This window comes from Cladophialophora bantiana (assembly GCF_000835475.1).
Source record: "Cladophialophora bantiana CBS 173.52 unplaced genomic scaffold supercont1.2, whole genome shotgun sequence".
Taxonomy (NCBI): Eukaryota; Fungi; Ascomycota; class Eurotiomycetes; order Chaetothyriales; family Herpotrichiellaceae; genus Cladophialophora; species Cladophialophora bantiana.
Window position 1 is genome coordinate 1,722,790 of NW_015971576.1, and position 16,925 is coordinate 1,739,714.

General features: G+C 51.1%; 6 protein-coding genes across 6 annotated transcripts; 4 read left to right on the forward strand and 2 right to left on the reverse strand.

Annotated features, from left to right (window-relative positions):
• Nucleotides 1-460: 460 nt before the first annotated feature.
• Z519_01638 (uncharacterized protein) lies at nucleotides 461-2,264 on the forward strand (the record flags this gene model as incomplete). Its single annotated transcript, XM_016759395.1, has 2 exons — nucleotides 461-790; nucleotides 846-2,264. 2 exons carry the CDS (start codon nucleotides 461-463, stop codon nucleotides 2,262-2,264), a joined length of 1,749 nt encoding a protein of 582 aa, XP_016624723.1.
• Nucleotides 2,265-3,303: 1,039 nt separating this feature from the next.
• On the reverse strand, nucleotides 3,304-4,641 carry Z519_01639 (uncharacterized protein; the record flags this gene model as incomplete). Its single annotated transcript, XM_016759396.1, has 1 exon — nucleotides 3,304-4,641. The coding sequence occupies one exon, from the start codon at nucleotides 4,639-4,641 to the stop codon at nucleotides 3,304-3,306; it is 1,338 nt and encodes a 445-aa protein (XP_016624724.1).
• Nucleotides 4,642-6,171: 1,530 nt separating this feature from the next.
• Nucleotides 6,172-7,807, forward strand: Z519_01640 (uncharacterized protein; the record flags this gene model as incomplete). The annotated part of the gene is made up of 3 exons (XM_016759397.1): nucleotides 6,172-6,446; nucleotides 6,511-7,411; nucleotides 7,466-7,807. The coding sequence occupies 3 exons, from the start codon at nucleotides 6,172-6,174 to the stop codon at nucleotides 7,805-7,807; spliced, it is 1,518 nt and encodes a 505-aa protein (XP_016624725.1).
• Nucleotides 7,808-8,965: 1,158 nt separating this feature from the next.
• On the forward strand, nucleotides 8,966-11,473 carry Z519_01641 (uncharacterized protein; the record flags this gene model as incomplete). Its single annotated transcript, XM_016759398.1, has 1 exon — nucleotides 8,966-11,473. The coding sequence occupies one exon, from the start codon at nucleotides 8,966-8,968 to the stop codon at nucleotides 11,471-11,473; it is 2,508 nt and encodes an 835-aa protein (XP_016624726.1).
• Nucleotides 11,474-12,262: 789 nt separating this feature from the next.
• Nucleotides 12,263-13,593, forward strand: Z519_01642 (chitin synthase export chaperone; the record flags this gene model as incomplete). Its single annotated transcript, XM_016759399.1, has 2 exons — nucleotides 12,263-13,081; nucleotides 13,141-13,593. 2 exons carry the CDS (start codon nucleotides 12,263-12,265, stop codon nucleotides 13,591-13,593), a joined length of 1,272 nt encoding a protein of 423 aa, XP_016624727.1.
• A 717-nt stretch (nucleotides 13,594-14,310) lies between these two features.
• On the reverse strand, nucleotides 14,311-15,624 carry Z519_01643 (uncharacterized protein; the record flags this gene model as incomplete). The annotated part of the gene is made up of 2 exons (XM_016759400.1): nucleotides 14,311-14,551; nucleotides 14,699-15,624. 2 exons carry the CDS (start codon nucleotides 15,622-15,624, stop codon nucleotides 14,311-14,313), a joined length of 1,167 nt encoding a protein of 388 aa, XP_016624728.1.
• Between the last annotated feature and the right edge of the window lie 1,301 nt (nucleotides 15,625-16,925).

Here is a 16,925-nt window from a genome sequence, read left to right on the forward strand (position 1 = left end):
ATTTCTTACTATCTATCCATAGCATTGGGATAGCAAACTTTATTGTGTTTAGTAGCTAAGCTTGATTGAAATCAAGGCATCTGCATTCTTATCACCAGAGTCTTTAGATGAATTGTGCGATGGATGTCTAAGTAATCCTGACATCGGGCTTCGGAAAGACTTCGTGTATTGGGTGCCGACGGAAATGGTGAACGAGGCTGAGGGGCCGAGGCTGTCACATGTGTGTGCCGACAAACACGCCAAGAGCAAATGATCGGCCGTGGTCGGCGCGCAGCTGCTACGACTGATTTTTGGAGCTGCGAGTTTTGCTCAGCAAGAAACATTTACATTATTTCCTTGTCCGCACCGCAAAGTTGTCATGACAGATGCTTTATGCATTACGTGATGTCCGACATGACCTGCTGATAGAATCATCTGATTACGGCGGCAGTGTATCCATTGACCCTCTGCGGTGTCCGCAATGGCGGCCATCGCTGCCAATTCAATGGCTCATCAGATACCTCCAATGTCCATCCCTGCCATGCCACGAATACGGCCTCCTAGACTGTTAAAAGGAGATCCGCATCCGAATCAAGCTCTCCCGCCCTCCGTCGCGCCCACAAACGCCAGCATAAAATGGGTTCAGGGCAAATGGCGAGCAGGAGGATCCAACGCGGTCAAGAATAAGTTAGCCACGCAAGACATCCAAGTCACAAAGGCCCTTCGGCATCAGACGCACGGTCTAGACATCTATGCCTACCGCCATATTCGGACTAATCAAGTTGTGTACAGCTTGACGAGGACTCTGCAGGTAATGGCAACCTATCGTTCCGGGGTCACGGGTTGCTAACAAACTTTTGTCTCAGGAAACTAAAATCATCAAGCAACTCATTTTCCACGGCAAAAAGACTTTACCTGCCTCGGTACGCCAGGATATGTGGACGCCGTACTTTTCCATACATTTCCCCCCTACTGCTGCCGGAGCGTTAGAAGGTCTTTTTGCCTTCCAGAAACTCCGCGAGCTTTCAATGCAAAGGCAGCTGTCACCACCCGAGGACTTGATCAAAGCTACACAAGAGGACATAGATATTGTGAAATCGAAGCTAGGGTCCCCCGTGACCCTTCAGGAAATGGCTGTCCGTGATGAGCTCGTAGAGAAGATCCCCAAGCTCGACGAAATTTTACCGAAGAAGCTACGAGCACGAAAATTGATGGACCAAAAAGCTACCAGTGTTGCTGATGCAGCATTTGTGCTTGACTGGATATCTTCGGGACCCAGTCCATGGGAAAAGGTGACCGTGATAGAAACCAATCGGTTGATATACGCCACGGAAATGACAAACCGAGCACGAAGACGCATAAACAAGATCCGCAAAGAACTTGAGAGGAAGGCGGCAGAGATTCGAAAACGTGCGGCGCTGGCTCTCCAGGATATTCCTGACTACGAGCGGGCCCTCCTGCCTCTCACACGCAATGCGATTCAGCAGCTCAGTATGGAGCACCATGGCGTAGTTCGAGGGAGCAAACTTGACGATGATTTGAAGAGATTGAAAGACTATGACTCCGTACAGTTACGAGAGGAACTGAAACAGCAAAACTTTGATGTCTTCAGGGAACGCCAACAAGCCGTTAAGGCAGCGGAGCAGGAAGCTATGAAAGAATGGTTCAACCACAACAACGTCCCAATTACGGAAACGGGGTCGGTCTGGGAAGAAGTCTCCGCAGCTAGAAAATCAGCTCTGAGGGCGTTTGACGCCCAAGATTTGCACCATAGCCCCTCCAAACCTGATTGGGCCGACGAACCCCGTGAGATCAAGATGTACTGGGCGGACTTGAATGACGGACTCTTCGCACCCGCTTGGCCTCGAAACGTCGTGCACGGCGCCCTAGCACCTTTTGGCTTAGCGAAGGCTTGGAAGACAAAACTTGGGCTCGATGATGAGGGCGAATTCCAGAAGGGGAAGCCGCAGCAGCAATACCAAGCCGTTGTGTCCAAGAGCGTGCATGTTATGGGCAGTGGAATAAATGATGGGTGGATGCCCGAGGGGATGGCAAATGGACATACACAACCCCCAATATGGGAAGAACCGCCGCTGAAGGAAGGTGAAGAGGGGGTGGCGGAGTATCATACCGAACAAGCGGAGATGCAGGAGGCTGGAGCTGTCTCGCCCGAAGAGAAAAATGCGCACAAGGGGCCGATGAGGGAGTATGAAGATGGAGATGTGGTGTTTGAGACCAAGCCTAGGGGTTTTTGGGGTCGGGTAAGAGGGCTTTTTGGTCGATGAATATCGATGGCCTTTACACGAAACTCGTTCCTGAAGGCTAAGTGATACGATCAGTGCTCTCAATAGATGGGGAGGAGGACAGCCTATGTGGCAATGGATGGGATCCTCAGCAACACGTCGAACAGTTGCAGCGAAATAAACATCTCGTCGATCCTCGAGCTATTCGACCTCTTGCGGAGCCAGGTCACAGGAATCGTCAAGCGCCCCTTCCTTATCTCATCGCCGGCTGTGGGTGTTGCATGTGTGAGGGGCCAGCCAAACTTTCAAATGCTCCCTTTGGCGACCTGTACGGAGTATATGTATTATGTATACATGTGTACAACAACAATTACAACACCACCAACTCTACGCCACCGGTGCGTCATAACATTAAATCTGCTGTAAAATTTAGTAGTCGGCATTCAGGACTCGAGTCCTGTTAAGCATGGCGCGGAGACTCTTCTCCTCCCTACATAGATAGATATCTATATTTATCTATACAGAGTACGCAGTGGAGATATCAAGAGTTTAACGGAGGGCGGAAGAGGAGGGGGGAGAGATCGTATTTCCAGTGAATGAACGGTATGCACGGAGTAAAGCAATCTTAGCACAGTGTAAGGTCCAGTAGACAGTTCCCAAACCGCAAGGAAAGCATATATGTATGGCATAGATAGTAAGTACTGCATGGTGCATGTATTCGAGAGCTATATACTAGCCGTATTGTGCTATCTAATGTACTCGGTATCCTGTGCAAACAACTGCAAAAGGGGGTATACAACGTTTTCCCAAGTTTGGTCATTCAAGGTCGTCAATGCATAAAACGGGGGGGATTCCTCGTATTCCAACGACTCCGATCTTCACAGGAGGCCAATGCCCCGGCGCCCTGCCATTGTCCTCATCTGGCGTGTAATGGCTTCGCCCCTTTTCACCACTTCATCAGGTTGTATATGCATCGTCCACAAAATGCACAGTATGCACATCCAAGGTCGTAAAAGTCGTCACGTAGGGGTATAAACAGAGCTTCGTCCAAGTATCCAATATCGCTGTCCTCGTGGAGGAATCACACGGCTTGCTGACCTGCTCGTAGGGGCAATGAAGCGGCGCCTTCCAAGTTAACCCTGCCTTTTCCTTTCTCCCTTTCCTTCTCCTTCACCTTTGCAGCCAGCGCCTTCTCTACTTCGTTACGCTTGCTCAACACACTCTTCAGTGCGCCCAGCCATTTGTCCAAATCTTCCTCATCCGGAGCACAAAATCTATACGTCTTATCATCCGTGATGATCTGGAAGCAGAAATTTTTGGACTTGCTGATGGGGTCGATTTCGGCAGCATTCACAATCGAGTGCATCGGCAGGATCTTCACGGCGGCATATTCCGCTTCGTTCTTGTAGAAGGAGAGGCTTCGTGAACGGAGCACGACCCAGATCCATTTCCACCCTTTGACACCAGTCTTGTGGGATTTCAAAATTTGGAGATGGCCTTGCCGAACCACCCGTTCCGGGTCGCCGGCGGCGTCAGAGTGTAATGCTGGTTGGGGTAGTTGTGCATTTCCCTTTGTTTCCACCTTGCCAGTGAGTTGCTGTGATGAGGCGATCGGTGTCAGAGCCGGCGGTTGTTTAGAGAGCGACGAAGAGGAATTCTTTGGTAGCGAACTCCCCAACGTATCTGAGAAGTCGGAGTGTGACGTTGTGTATTGTTCGTTTCCAGAATACTCCTGAAGATTGGAGGGCCGCCTCTGCCGGGTTGCCAGCAGTGACCCATTTCTGGGTCTGTTCCCGATCGCTCTCGATTGTCCTTCAGGCGAACCGGGAACACGATGCATTTCATCTGCTGATATATCGGTAGACTCATAAGTGTTGGACAGGTCACCGGCCCTACTCGAGAGTTGCGGGGCTGTAAGGTCCAAGTCATCATCTTCGTCAGTCCTTGCTTCTAAGCGGATATGCGTGATCCAATCCTCTGTGTCTGCTTCAGACATGCCTCGAAAATGATAGTTCTTTGAAGGGGAGAAAACGCCGAAAACATGCTCGGTGTGGGCTTTTCGAACGCGTGCAACAGCCGTGACTTCAGACAAGGTGATGGAGGCTTTGAGATCGGTCTCGTCGGGGTTTTGGTAAACAGACAAGAGGTTCGGCCGAAGCACGAGGTACGCGGGCTTCCATGACGGCTTCCAGGCTCCTTTGTTTTTGACCCTTCGATGTACTTTTCCGCTTTTGATCACACGGTCGAAGCAGAAACTCCCATTCTGGTCGACCGGTGAGAAGACGTCGAGACCTCGATGTCCCGATTTGTAGGACGGCTGCGAGGCAAAGCTCGTCGGCATCCGAGTTGGAGATAGATGAGGTGCATTGAACACTGGCCGAGCAGGAGTTGATGGGCGTAGAGGAGATGTTGCGGCCATGATAAACAAGGCAGAATGCTGGACGAAAGAGGAGAATTGACAACCATCAGTCCACGCGCAGACACCAGGCGTCACTATTATATCATTCCATGCGGTGAAGATGAATGGCTCGAGATGCAGAAACGGCCGCCGCGCACAGTGGGTGGGCTGCGGCTGCAGGAACGCGGGGAAAAGGGTCTTTCGTGGCCTAGTGAGCCCAACAACCGCTGATCAGGATCAAACAAGGTGTTTCAAAACAACATGATTGAACTTTCGTCGGTTGGAGGAGTTCGAAGCTGGTCAACAGGTCAAGAGGCCTCGATATTATCGGGTGAGGAAAAGGCGTTACAAGATGAAGTGGTTGCAGGTTCGGCAGGTGGTTGGTTGCCACTTGTTTATGCTGGAGGTAATTCGGTGTCAACGTCAACATCTCGTGGTTAGCTCTGTGGCGAATGGTGGCTGGGGGAGAAGATTCAAGCAGTTGAGCCGGGGATCGGCCTTGTGAAACTGACAGGTGGCCTGCAGGTGCTGTGGTTGGTGCTAGTGGTGCCCCGAGCTGGTCCCTCGTGCTCCCTCCTAGGTACCTCTCGGGCTCCGCCCTGGGAATTGTCCGCCTACCTCTTGTTGGGGCTGGTGGGCAGCTTTAAAGCCTCCTTTTCTTTCTCGGCAGGGGGCGCAACCCTGACAACCCTGAGTCGCCTACCCAACCGCCTATTGGTGAGTATATTTGGGCGCATCATTTGGCCACTCTGGAGTCTCAGAAGCATTTGACAGAAAAAAAAATAATGGAAAAGGAGAGGTACCGCGGGTGGTTATACAATCAATACTTCAGTAATCATGGGGTTCCTGTGATTGCCGGTCGCATACACAAAGGTGTTCCCTTGTGAAGGCTCCCTCCGGTTGAGGGACGATATTGACGCGAATACCTTATTATGGATTCGAGTACTGTACTGCGCAGTGCTGATGGGAAATGAGTTGTTGATGCTAATATCTACAGTCCCTATACGGGAGTCTTCGGTAGGAGGTGTCTTGGCAGCTACGCAACCTCAGTGGCTCCCCAATGGCTCCTCAGTGGCCCGGCTGCCCCCAGTAGTAAGTAGCAGCGGTGCTGGTGGTCCTGGTCCCTGGAGGCCGTCGTGCTGTGGATCACCACAGTCTGCAACTTCGAGCCAAAAGTCCTTTTCTCCTCTCCCAACGTCCATGAAGAGCCATATCTGTCCTCATACTTTGTTCAATCAACACTGTGAGCCCATTATGTTGCTTTGGTATCGCTCAAGATAATCCTATTGCGCCAGCCCACCTCCATCTAAGCTCCTCCTTGTCGCTCGCGCGCTCATCCCTATCAGCTCCCGTCTCCGACCCTACACGCCCCAACCCTCGCCGCCTACGGACCAAAAAAAAGACACGCAACTGGAAATTGATCCAGCACGAAATACACGAGCCCCTTTGACTTCCCCAAGCCGGCATTCGATGACGATTGCATGTCCGCAAGATAAAAGTTTGGAAGCAGCGCGGAAAGCCCTCCTTCGTCCGGGGTAGAAGTCCCTAATAATGGGGTTTGTACAGCGCCTGTATAAACGTCTACCTGCACTTTACACCTCGCCTGCAGTAGACGATTACAAGAATGAAAAGCTGAAGACACTCTCAAGATTATCCTTCTTCCGCAGGCGCATCAGGTTAAAAGGGAACTCGTCCATATCCATCCCATTGGGCTTCCTGCTCCTTTTCCCCAGCTTGGTCGTCTTAATCATCCTCATTCTTGTCATAAAACATCCTAGTTCTCCGGGACGCATATTGGTCCCGGCTGGCACCCCTCCTTCGATACGGTATGCCTCCCTGCTCTCCTTTGTTTTCCTGCATCTCTTTTCGGATTATCTGACGACGTGGCAGAAAAATAAGTGAGAAGCACGATCGAGTATTTGCGACGGGATGCCTGAACCCCGAAGACGCCGCGAAACAGCCACGTGCCAACGCGGCTTTTGTTGTACTTGCCCGAAATAAGGAGCTGGAAGGCGTCATTCAATCAATCAAGAGCATCGAAAGACATTTCAATCGTTGGTTCCATTATCCTTACGTTTTTCTCAATGATGGAGAATTTGAGCAAGATTTCAAGGACACTGTCACCAACTACACGAGTTCCCCTGTAGAATTTGGCAAGATTGACCCCTCGATGTGGGGATATCCAGACTGGGTTGATCATGAAGTCGCAAGAGAGGGAATTCGCAAGCAGGGAGACCTTGCAATCATGTACGGTGGCATGGAGAGCTACCATCACATGTGTCGCTTCTACTCGGGATTCTTCTACAAGCATGAATTGTTGCACAAGTACGAATGGTATTGGCGCTTGGAACCGGAAATCAAGTACTTCTGCGACATCACCTATGATCCGTTCATCGAAATGGCAAAGGCCAACAAAACTTATGGTTTCACCATCGCTGTCAAGGAACTGAAGGAAACGGTGCCAAACATCTTTCGTTATGCCTCAGCTTACAAACGCAAGAACAACCTCCAGTCCCAAGGTCTCTGGGAAATGTTCATCGAGCCCCAACCCGAAAAGGAAGCCGCGTCCGATGATAGAAGAGCCAAAACATTACCGAATGAGATTCTTCAGACTGAACCCGGCCATCAGAACATCGAGGATATCGACGGGGAATCGATGGAGGGTGAGAAGTACAACATGTGCCATTTCTGGAGCAATTTCGAGATTGCCCGCTTGGACTGGTTCAGGAGCAAAGAGTACAATGACTTCTTCGAGATGATGGATCGAAGTGGGGGATTCTGGATGGAAAGGGTGCGTTACTCTCGACCTTCTTTGTCAAATGCAGATATGCTAACTTCGCCTCAGTGGGGAGATGCCCCGATCCATTCTCTTGCAGCAGGAGCCCTCCTGGCGCCCCGCGATATCCACTATTTCCGTGACTTTGGCTACCGCCATACCACGATCCAGCACTGTCCTGCGAATGCTCCTGCCCGACAATTGCCTAGAATCCCCTGGCTAGAGAAAACCACCGAAGATGAGAAGGAACGGCAAGAAGAAGACGAATACTGGGCCACGCCAGATCCACCAAAAGAAAATGGGGTTGGATGTCGGTGCCGCTGCGACACTGACATCCGAGACGTGGAAGGAAAAGAGGGCAGCTGTCTTGCTGAGTGGGTCGAAGTAGCCGGCGGTTGGGCTTCTCCTTGACCGGGAAAGCTGGGGACGACAAGCAGACCGCGACGGCAGACCAAGAAAGTCTGTTGATTGCATCGCAGCCCGGCGTTGGTGTCCTTTGGAGCAATTTGAGGCGCAATATTTGGGCGTCGGGACAGCACGGACTGGGCCGTGCAAGGAGTATCGGAAGGAGGCTTGGATTCTGAGAGGCACACTATCTGGAACTGTTCTCAAGACGAGTACAGAACATATTACCCCCCGCATCTGCAGAAGCGGAGTGGTGCAATAGGAAATGAAGAGCTGAAGGGACGAGAGACGGCGACCGAAAGAGGGAAAGCCGACCTAGGAGATGTACGGAGAACCGGCTAACAAGGCTGCTGGCATCGAGGAATCGACATGTCGCCGACGCCGACGGGCACTGGCGGTCACGAGTCGCGTTGGGGGCTGGGGCCATTCTATAATTGGTTTAACTTGGGAAGGGGAAAGAACCCATCCATATACCCCATCGGATTGAAGTGTATGGTTGGGCTTGTGTGAATACAATATATATGGAGTACTACCTCAGCCTTGCTCAGCATAACAGTGTACAATGTCCAACGTAGGCACGGCTGGGCACGGCTAGGCAAGGCTGGAGCCTAGCCTTGCTTACCAAGGGTGGAGCTACAAAGAGGTACTAAGAGACCATCAGGCTGAACTTGGGTGTGGTGGAGGGGTAGTATCACCAACTAGCAAAGTCGCCCAGCATGCGTGGGCAGCGCGTCTGCGGGGTTCCTCCTTGATTGCCTTGCATCACCTTTGCTGAACTGTTTGGTGCCTAACTATCTTCTGACCTTCCTCGACTTCGTGACTTCTTCCCTCCGCCAGTACTTTGGATTTGGTCTGTACTCTTGACATGGTGGATTTCCCCTTCAACGTTCCCTGTCTCCGGGCTGATGACTGTTCACAGCCTGAACCGGACTCGTCCCATCCCCAACGCTGAATCGCCTTGTTCCGAATCTCATTTGCTGAACCACCAAACTGGACAACCCAATCCACCAGAAGTCGCAACACTGTTGAGACTACCGGGAAGGTGTCTGCGGTCATTCCCATTTCTAGTAGTAGGTTCATTTCGAATGCACATTCCGCTCTCCATCAAACCCGGCAGGGATCAGCATCTCTGTCGTCGTTTCGTGGCTGCTCGCTCATCACGACATGACTGACGCCTTCGAGCACGACCACAGCAAGCCTCCTGAAAACGAGCTGGAACTGCCTTCTCCGCCTGTAGGCACCACTCCTCACAACTTCGACCTCAGATATCCAGAGATCCCTCTGCACCTCTCACTTGAATCCCTCCTCGCGCATTCGTCGTCCTCTTCTTCAAATTCCTCATCCATTGCCAGCATGCCGCCACCTGAGCCTGACCAAGCTTCGCTGGACGATAGCTGGGCCTCGATTGCGGACATTGGATCCTCGAACGAAGACGACCTGCAGTCCGAAAATACCGACGTGGGATCTCTGCTTGATGTTCACAGCTCAGACGACATTCAAAGCGTCTCCGATGGAATTCATATCAATGATGTTGCATCATCAGACGAAGAGGGCCTCGAGGACACTCTCATGGAAGGGCTAGACCGCAGACCAACTCTGAAACCTTCGAGTCAGCAAGAATTGCTCTCCCATCCACCACCTCCTCCGGTCCCCCAGATAGTTTACTCGGTACAGGACGTTGCAGAAAATGGGCTGGGTCCCATCAGCATTTATACAATCAGCCGACCTCTCGCTGAGGCAGACACCCGAAAATTACTTCCTCATGGGCAAGATGAAAGCCGGTTACAAAGATACTTCAGTATCATTCGCATGCCCATGATAGGAGGTGGGTTGGATTTGGACGCCCACAATTACTTCAAGGTCCTCCTACTTGGCCAACATGTTGAACAGTTCAGGCCAGAAATTCAGAGAAAGCTCGGCGATGTTCTGGTCTCGCGTCCAGTGACATCTAACAACACCAGTCCAACATCCGTGTCGAGGTTCCATCTGGTTCCTAACACATTTGGACCTGGATCGGAACCAGATTTTGCTGACCTTGTTGCCATCGACAAACTGATTGATTTCGATTGGTACGATTTGGTCCATTCAACTAGTGGCCTTGGCCGGCGGGAACAGTTGATCCTTCAAAACAGTCAAACGCACTCGGAGATCGTATCAAAGTGGAGTGGTTCCAGATTCGTGGTCAGCAACCCACGCTGGACACTTCCAGACCTTGCGATTATCTGCGTTCATCTCGATACGGAGGGCAAAATGAACAGCGACAGTTGCAAGATGATTTCCTTCGTGGAAAGACACGGTATACCTAAAATTCTCATACGGATGAGTCGAGGCTGGGCTGGTGATTACCGAGATTGTGTGAACGCTGATTCTCTACACGAATGCATTGAAACCCGAACTCTGCGGCCCCGGCCGTTGCAGCACAAGGTCTCTCCAAAATTACCCCTGGATATGGCGGCGTTCTTGAATTTGGATGCTACCGCCCTTAACAAGCACATCGCTTATGCTGTGTCAAGCGCTGAGCAAACCCGCGCCGGCGAGATCGACGACTTGGATTTCTCATCGCAGGAGCGTCACGAGAAGCTGCCGGGCACCTTCAGCACTCTCTCACGAGCCAATTCTTTCCTGATTAAGAATGTCTTCATCGTCCTTTGGATTGTCGGCGTGTACAGCTTCCTGGGGCTCCACTTGTGGCCTATCTTGTCGGACCCAACTCCAGGCGCAACTACTAGCGACATTATAGCGACCATTTCAGTGCAGGAGCAAGCACGATCAACGGGAACGCAACTACCTATGTCAACAATCGCCACTTTCACGGACAGTCCTAGAAATGAAAACCAGGTTGCTCAACAACTGCTTGACATTGCTTCGATTAATGTTGTTCCTGCAGTTGCCGATGATGCCCTGCATTTTCAAGTTAGTATCGCAGGTGAAAGCCAATTACTAGTCAGACTACCCAAGATTGCCCTAAGTCGCAAGAAGCGGTCCCCGTTGTCTATTGAGCTGAAGCGGGAAAACCTTACTGTTCCTGTATCGGTACATGAACTCCTTGATGGTGTTTTCGGTGTCCTGCTACAACCACATGATACTTATGGTGATATTGAAGTCAACCTGACGATGAGTAAACCACAAATTACTGAGACGCTCACCGTTTCCTTTGGGGACCGACCAAACTCTGAGTTCCAGCGCTTGAAAGAGCTTTTTGGAATGCTGAGCGGACATATTCATAGGACGACTTCGAGCATTTCAACTTTTTGGAAGGATTTGCGAGAACGAATAATCCTGGATGATCTTCGTTCGCTTCCGAGGCTCGCCAGGGAAAAAGTGCAGAAACAAAAATCGACAAATTCAATATGGCAACTCTTGGACATATCAACACTTTCAGATGGGCAATCGAGGTTGGGAAAGGAAATGCAGGCTTTAAACGAGAAAATGGTGCGAATCGCCCAAAGCTACGCTATGCCAGGAAGGAAACTCCGTGACATATTGTCCGAGGGGCTTTTCAATGCGCGATTGCGCCTACTGGGTGCAGTTGAATCTGTGAATATACTGAGATTTTCGCCGAACTTTGACAACAAAGCGGTTCTTCATCGGCTGGCCGCTGCCCAAGGAAGAGCAAAGCAGATTGTGACCAAGGCAGCAAAGAAATTTCGAGCACCAAATGCACTTGCTTGAACTCGGGTTTGGATGTGAAGTACAGGGAGGAAGTGAGCGGGTTTGAAGGATATTAATGTTTTCATGCATGATACGAGCACCAGGAGAGGCTGAAGGAATAGCACCAGGCGTTGGGTAGGCGATGAGCGGCTGGAGTCTTTGGGCAAGGCATGTCACAGGTTGAGGGACAATGTGCTGCTTATGAGGAACGATATATACCCTCCAGAGGAATTAGCAATTGAGCATATTGGTCTTCAGCAGATACATTGAATGAGCCAGCCATCAGTATTGAACTCCCCTGGGTTGATCTTTTTCTGAAGTACTTTATACACAGCCTTGTTGACCAGCCTGGTCAATGTTGCTATTTCCGGGTCACGCTAAACTCTATCTGGTCTAACCCATATAGGAAAGGCTGTGTTTGGCTCAGTCAGAGCCTTGTTTCGGACCTTTCGTTGCCCTAGGATCCTATCACCACCACCAACTGCTCCTCCTCCACTACTCACTGAGACCTCATCTTCGTTTCGACACATTGTTATACTTTTCTTGTCGTTCTCTTATTCCAACCCGTCCCTCTTTACCATCCTGTAACCGCGTCAGTCGTTCCTACAGCCTCTATACCCATCGGCTCTGTTTTTTGCTCAATTCACAGACCCCCTTGCAACGAGTCTCACTTGTCTGCAATCGATCCTCACTCCGCTGATTCCCCGCAAGCAAAAACACGCCCGAACCTCGCCCTTGCGTCTTGGGATCAGTATCGCGCCACCTTAAGACCCTCTCCGAACTTGACTTTCTCAGGGCATTTGGCCCAATATGGGCTTCGGCTCCTTCGAATCGATCTGCAAACAATCTGCGCTCCCTCTGTGTTACATCTTGGGCCCTCCCGCCGATTTCACAACTGCCAAAAACCCTGTGCTGTTGCCAGGATGCAGTGCCCGATCCATCGAACTGGCTAACACCATCATTTTCCAAGCCGCCACCGACTTTGCCCACATCGCAGCCCTCTTCATGACCGCCATTATGATCTTCCACGTCCGGTCCAAGTTCACAGCAGTCGGGAGGAAAGAGATCTTGACCTTCTTTTACATATACAGTCTGTTGACCATCATTAGCCTGGTACTGGATGCTGGCGTGATTCAGGCAACAAGTGGGAGTGCATATCCTTGGTTTGTGGCGGTGCAGAACGGCCTGGCTACCGCACTATGCACGAGTCTGTTGATCAATGGGTTTGTTGGCTTTCAGCTCTATGAGGATGGCACCACACTCTCGATTTGGCTGTTGCGGCTCGGCAGTCTCATCATGTTCGTCATCAGTTTCGCCGTCAGCCTGCTCACCTTCAAGAGCTGGGCAGGCTTGTCGCCGACGAGCACGACGGGCCTTTTCATCGTTCTGTACATCATCAATGCCATCTTCCTCGCAGTTTACTTTGTCATGCAAATCATCCTCGTCGTCAACACTTTGCAGGACCGGTGGCCATTGGGCGATCTCGCCTTCGGAGCTTTTTTCTTCATCATTGGCCAAGTCATCCTCTATGTGTTCGGGAAGAGAATTTGCGAGGGAGTCAGCCACTATCTGGACGGCTTGTTCTTTGCCACAGTTTGCAATCTACTAGGAGTAATGATGGTGTACAAGGTAAATCATCTGCAAAAGCCCCTGTCTGCTTGCTCGTAATGTACTAACGAGAATATTAGTATTGGGACAGCATCACCAGAGAGGATCTCGAATTCAGCGTCGGCACTAAGCAAGGCCATTGGGATGTCAAAGAGGCGTTCCTCGACCCTTCAGGTGAAGATTATCGAACCAGTCTGTACGGTGGAGGAAACGCCCCCACCGGGAGAGAATCGGTTTACGACGCCAGTAGCATGAGCTTGGACTATGCCCCTCAAGTACCCGCTCACTTCCATCAACATCCATCAATCGGCCACCAATATGGCAACCAACAGTCTCACGGCCTGAGTCATCAGTACTCGTCAAGTCGAGATCGGTTGTCGGCCTATGGACATTTGGTTGAAGGAAGACAAAGCTACGGAGATATTAGAAGGCAATTGCCGAATTATGAGGATTACTCGGATCCGCAGATGCAACGTTCAGGATTGAGGAGTCGTGACGGCACAAGGGAGAGGGAGAGGGACTATGCCTATTGACTGAAAAGCAGCGTTGATCTTACAGGGGACTGAATGGGAGTTTGGCTTCCGTGGTCATTCAGCTGTGGGCGGATATTTAGTCATATTTGACCTGCCACACGGAGATAGGTTCTCCTGAATTCTACTACGTGAAGGAACATGCGTACAACGTATAATAGACGGCCCAGCTTTCTTGCTGGCGCTAATGAGGTCACTTGGATGGATGGCACTGGGCATGATGGGACCGACTGGATTAATGGGCATTGTAGCATAAGTCGTTGGAAGGCGGGGTGGATGACAACAAAATATATGCATGTATGTTCTGTACCTACGTAGAGACCAAGAGCCGCTGTTCCCTTGCCCGTCGTCCTTTCCACCTCGGACCTGGAACGTGATAAAAGCCATACAGATATATATCTATGTATCTCGAGATCAGGGATGTAAGGGGGAAGTAGTTTCTTTCTCTCTTTCTCTTCCTGTCTGTTTATCTGTCTATGTACATCCACAGGGACACGGATCCAAATCGATAGGGTGGTGTGCTGTGGTTCTTGGTCACTTTGCAGTACTTGGGGAACTTCCATGTACTCCCATCACGACACAGTACATAGCACTCAGCTCCCATTTTCAACGCTCCTGCGTCTTTCTCCCTACCCCTCGACGCCCATGGGTACCCTCGCGCGATGTATTGAAGGGCCTATTCTCCTCCTTATCCCCCTCCTCCCCCTCTTTCGTCGCGCCTCATTTCACGCGGAATTTGAACTCGTCCCCCCTGTCCAGGTAGACGACTTTGTCGGACAGCCCGGCCTTGGTGATGGCGTCTTTGAAATCGGAGAGCGGGGAGAGGAAGACGTCATAGTCGCTTTTTTGGATTCCAGCCCCCGTCGAGGGGAGGGTCGCGTCAGTTTTTGTGCTTCCGGTGGTGAATTTTAAAATGGGGAGGCGAAGAAACAGAGAACGCAGGGATGAAGCGACCGAGGATCTGAAACGCGTGAAAGAAGGGTGACGACTTTAGGGAGAAGAAGGGACACCCTTACGCCTTTGACAGCGCATAGGTGATGGGAAATGTATTCTCTCCCATGCAGACATAACCAAGCAAATCGAAAGGACAGGGAACATAGAGACTTACTCATAATGAATCGGCACTGTAACCTCGGGCTTGACGAGCTTCACCAACTTGACCCCCTGTTTGGCATCCATAGTAACCATCACCAAGGGCATATGCGGCCCTGGAACTGTTGTTCCGCCCAAATGTATCAGCATCAAGTCAATCGATTTGCCCGCGTGCGTGTACAGCTCGGGGATCTTCTCCAGTTCAGACACATAGAGGGTGTCGCCTGAGATGTAAATTCGATAGCCGCATTCAAAATTGGTTGACTGGTCGCTGCTGATGTATCCGAGTTCCAGCATCCATCCGTTGGTGGGTGGGATCGCACCGAGGATGTCGTTCGCTTTGGCAAGAAGGCCATCGCCGACGTGTTTCCCAGGCATGCCCGTGACGCGAAGATGGGGCCGTCTGGTTGATGTGGAAGAGGAGGTGACATTCACGAACATGCTCTCCCACGCGTCGAGGGGATACACTGCCGTGAAAGCTTCGCCATGTCCTTTGTGTGTCAGATGCTTGTGGGCATGGGGCGTCGTGATAATGGGCAGATCTCGGCGTAGCGAAGCTTCGACCTCTTGGTCAAAATGGTCGGCGTGATAATGCGACAAGAGAACAAGATCAATATGCGGCAGATCATGCAAATCGACCGCCGGATTCGTCTTGCGAGTCCCTCCGACACCGGGCCCCAAATGGACGTGGTCACCAGCATGTAAAAAGTTGGGATCTGTCATGAGGCGGAGGCCCTCCCACTCCAAAATCGTGGTCGCGGTCCCCACAAAAAAAAGTGAGGCATTTGACTCAGCCGACTCAGATGAGCTTTGTTGAGGAGGATACGTCTGGCTTGACTTGGCGGGCGGTAGCTGTTCCTTTAGAGCCGCCCCCTGGGCAACATCTCGGAGGGGGCTTTGTTTCTTCGAGGGGTCGACGGTGATACTCGACTCGGGGGCCATTGTATGTGTGGTGGACACGAGCACAGATCGAGCGTTGGAAATGTTGGAGAGTCGAGTTTGTCTTTTGCTGTCTTGGAGGTCGCAATTGTTTGTTAAGTCGCAATTGTAAACAAACAATGAACTTGCCGAAATGATCGACTCCTTTTAGTATGACGCCTGCATGACGACACTTGCAGAAATACGAATTCCGAATTGCCCGCTTCCACCTGTAGGTGGTAGAATCGAGTAAAGATAGATTTCCCAATGAAGTCCCCCAAGACCTGCTTCTCCAGGTCTAGGGCTTGGGCTTGGGGCAAAAGCAGCTGAACAATCCGTGAAAGGGTTGATGCAGCCTCTGCTCATTGACAGACCAAGCCATTGGGACAGTACGAAAATGGAAGCTTCGCGGCAGCAGATTGTGGAGAGCCCTCTTAAGTGCTTCCGGACGGGCTAACACGAGGCAAGGGCTCTGGTGGTATCGTTGACACCGAAGTCGTCGCCAGCAACCCTGGGCAAGAAGTAGAGCTCGGCTGATTTGAGATGAGATTCTCTTACTTTGCTGCTGAAGTAGTTGTGTGGTCAAAAGAGAGAAACGACGAGGCATCACAAGTCACCGGACCCATGTGGCCGATACGCCCTTCCTCATCTGCTGGAGACAGCTAAAGTCGGTCTGTGAAGCGAACACGAGTATACCAAGTCATTGCCCCATTGTCACCGTCACAACTCGTTCTAGTCTCGTACAGTAATGTCAGCGAGCTGCAGCGCTGCCGAAAAGGGGAAGCCGTGTGGTTGGATGAAAAACGCATTCGTCTCCACAATCGTCCCGTCACAAACAGATCTTTGGACGTTGCTATCGGCGACAGCATATGGTACACAACATCTTCGTTCCTAAGAGGCATGCTTGAATGAGTCGGGCCACTGGCACAACCATAGGGTTTGAAAATGATCAATCATCAATATGTTAAATGGTTTTGTGCCGAGTTGCCATAGCTCGCGGGCCTGCAGTTTGGTGATCACTGTGGTCTCAAACGCCAGCATGAAGGCAACGATAAAAGAGCAACAACTATTGCCAACGAAAAAGAGCAGCGATATTTGACACCTCGATGCTGAGAACTGAACGACTTCCGCACGGCCGACGTGGTAATAAAGATTTGCTCCGCAGCAGCAAGACAAGAAGAGTTCAAGACGAACCTACCTTGGGCTTGTGCATTTCTGAAACAGTATAAACCAACAACTCCCGCTCGCAATCACCCTGCTCAGAGCTTGGGGGAAATGCTGGCAATGCTGTAATATTCGGGGGAAGCTGGTGTCAGACGTCGGGG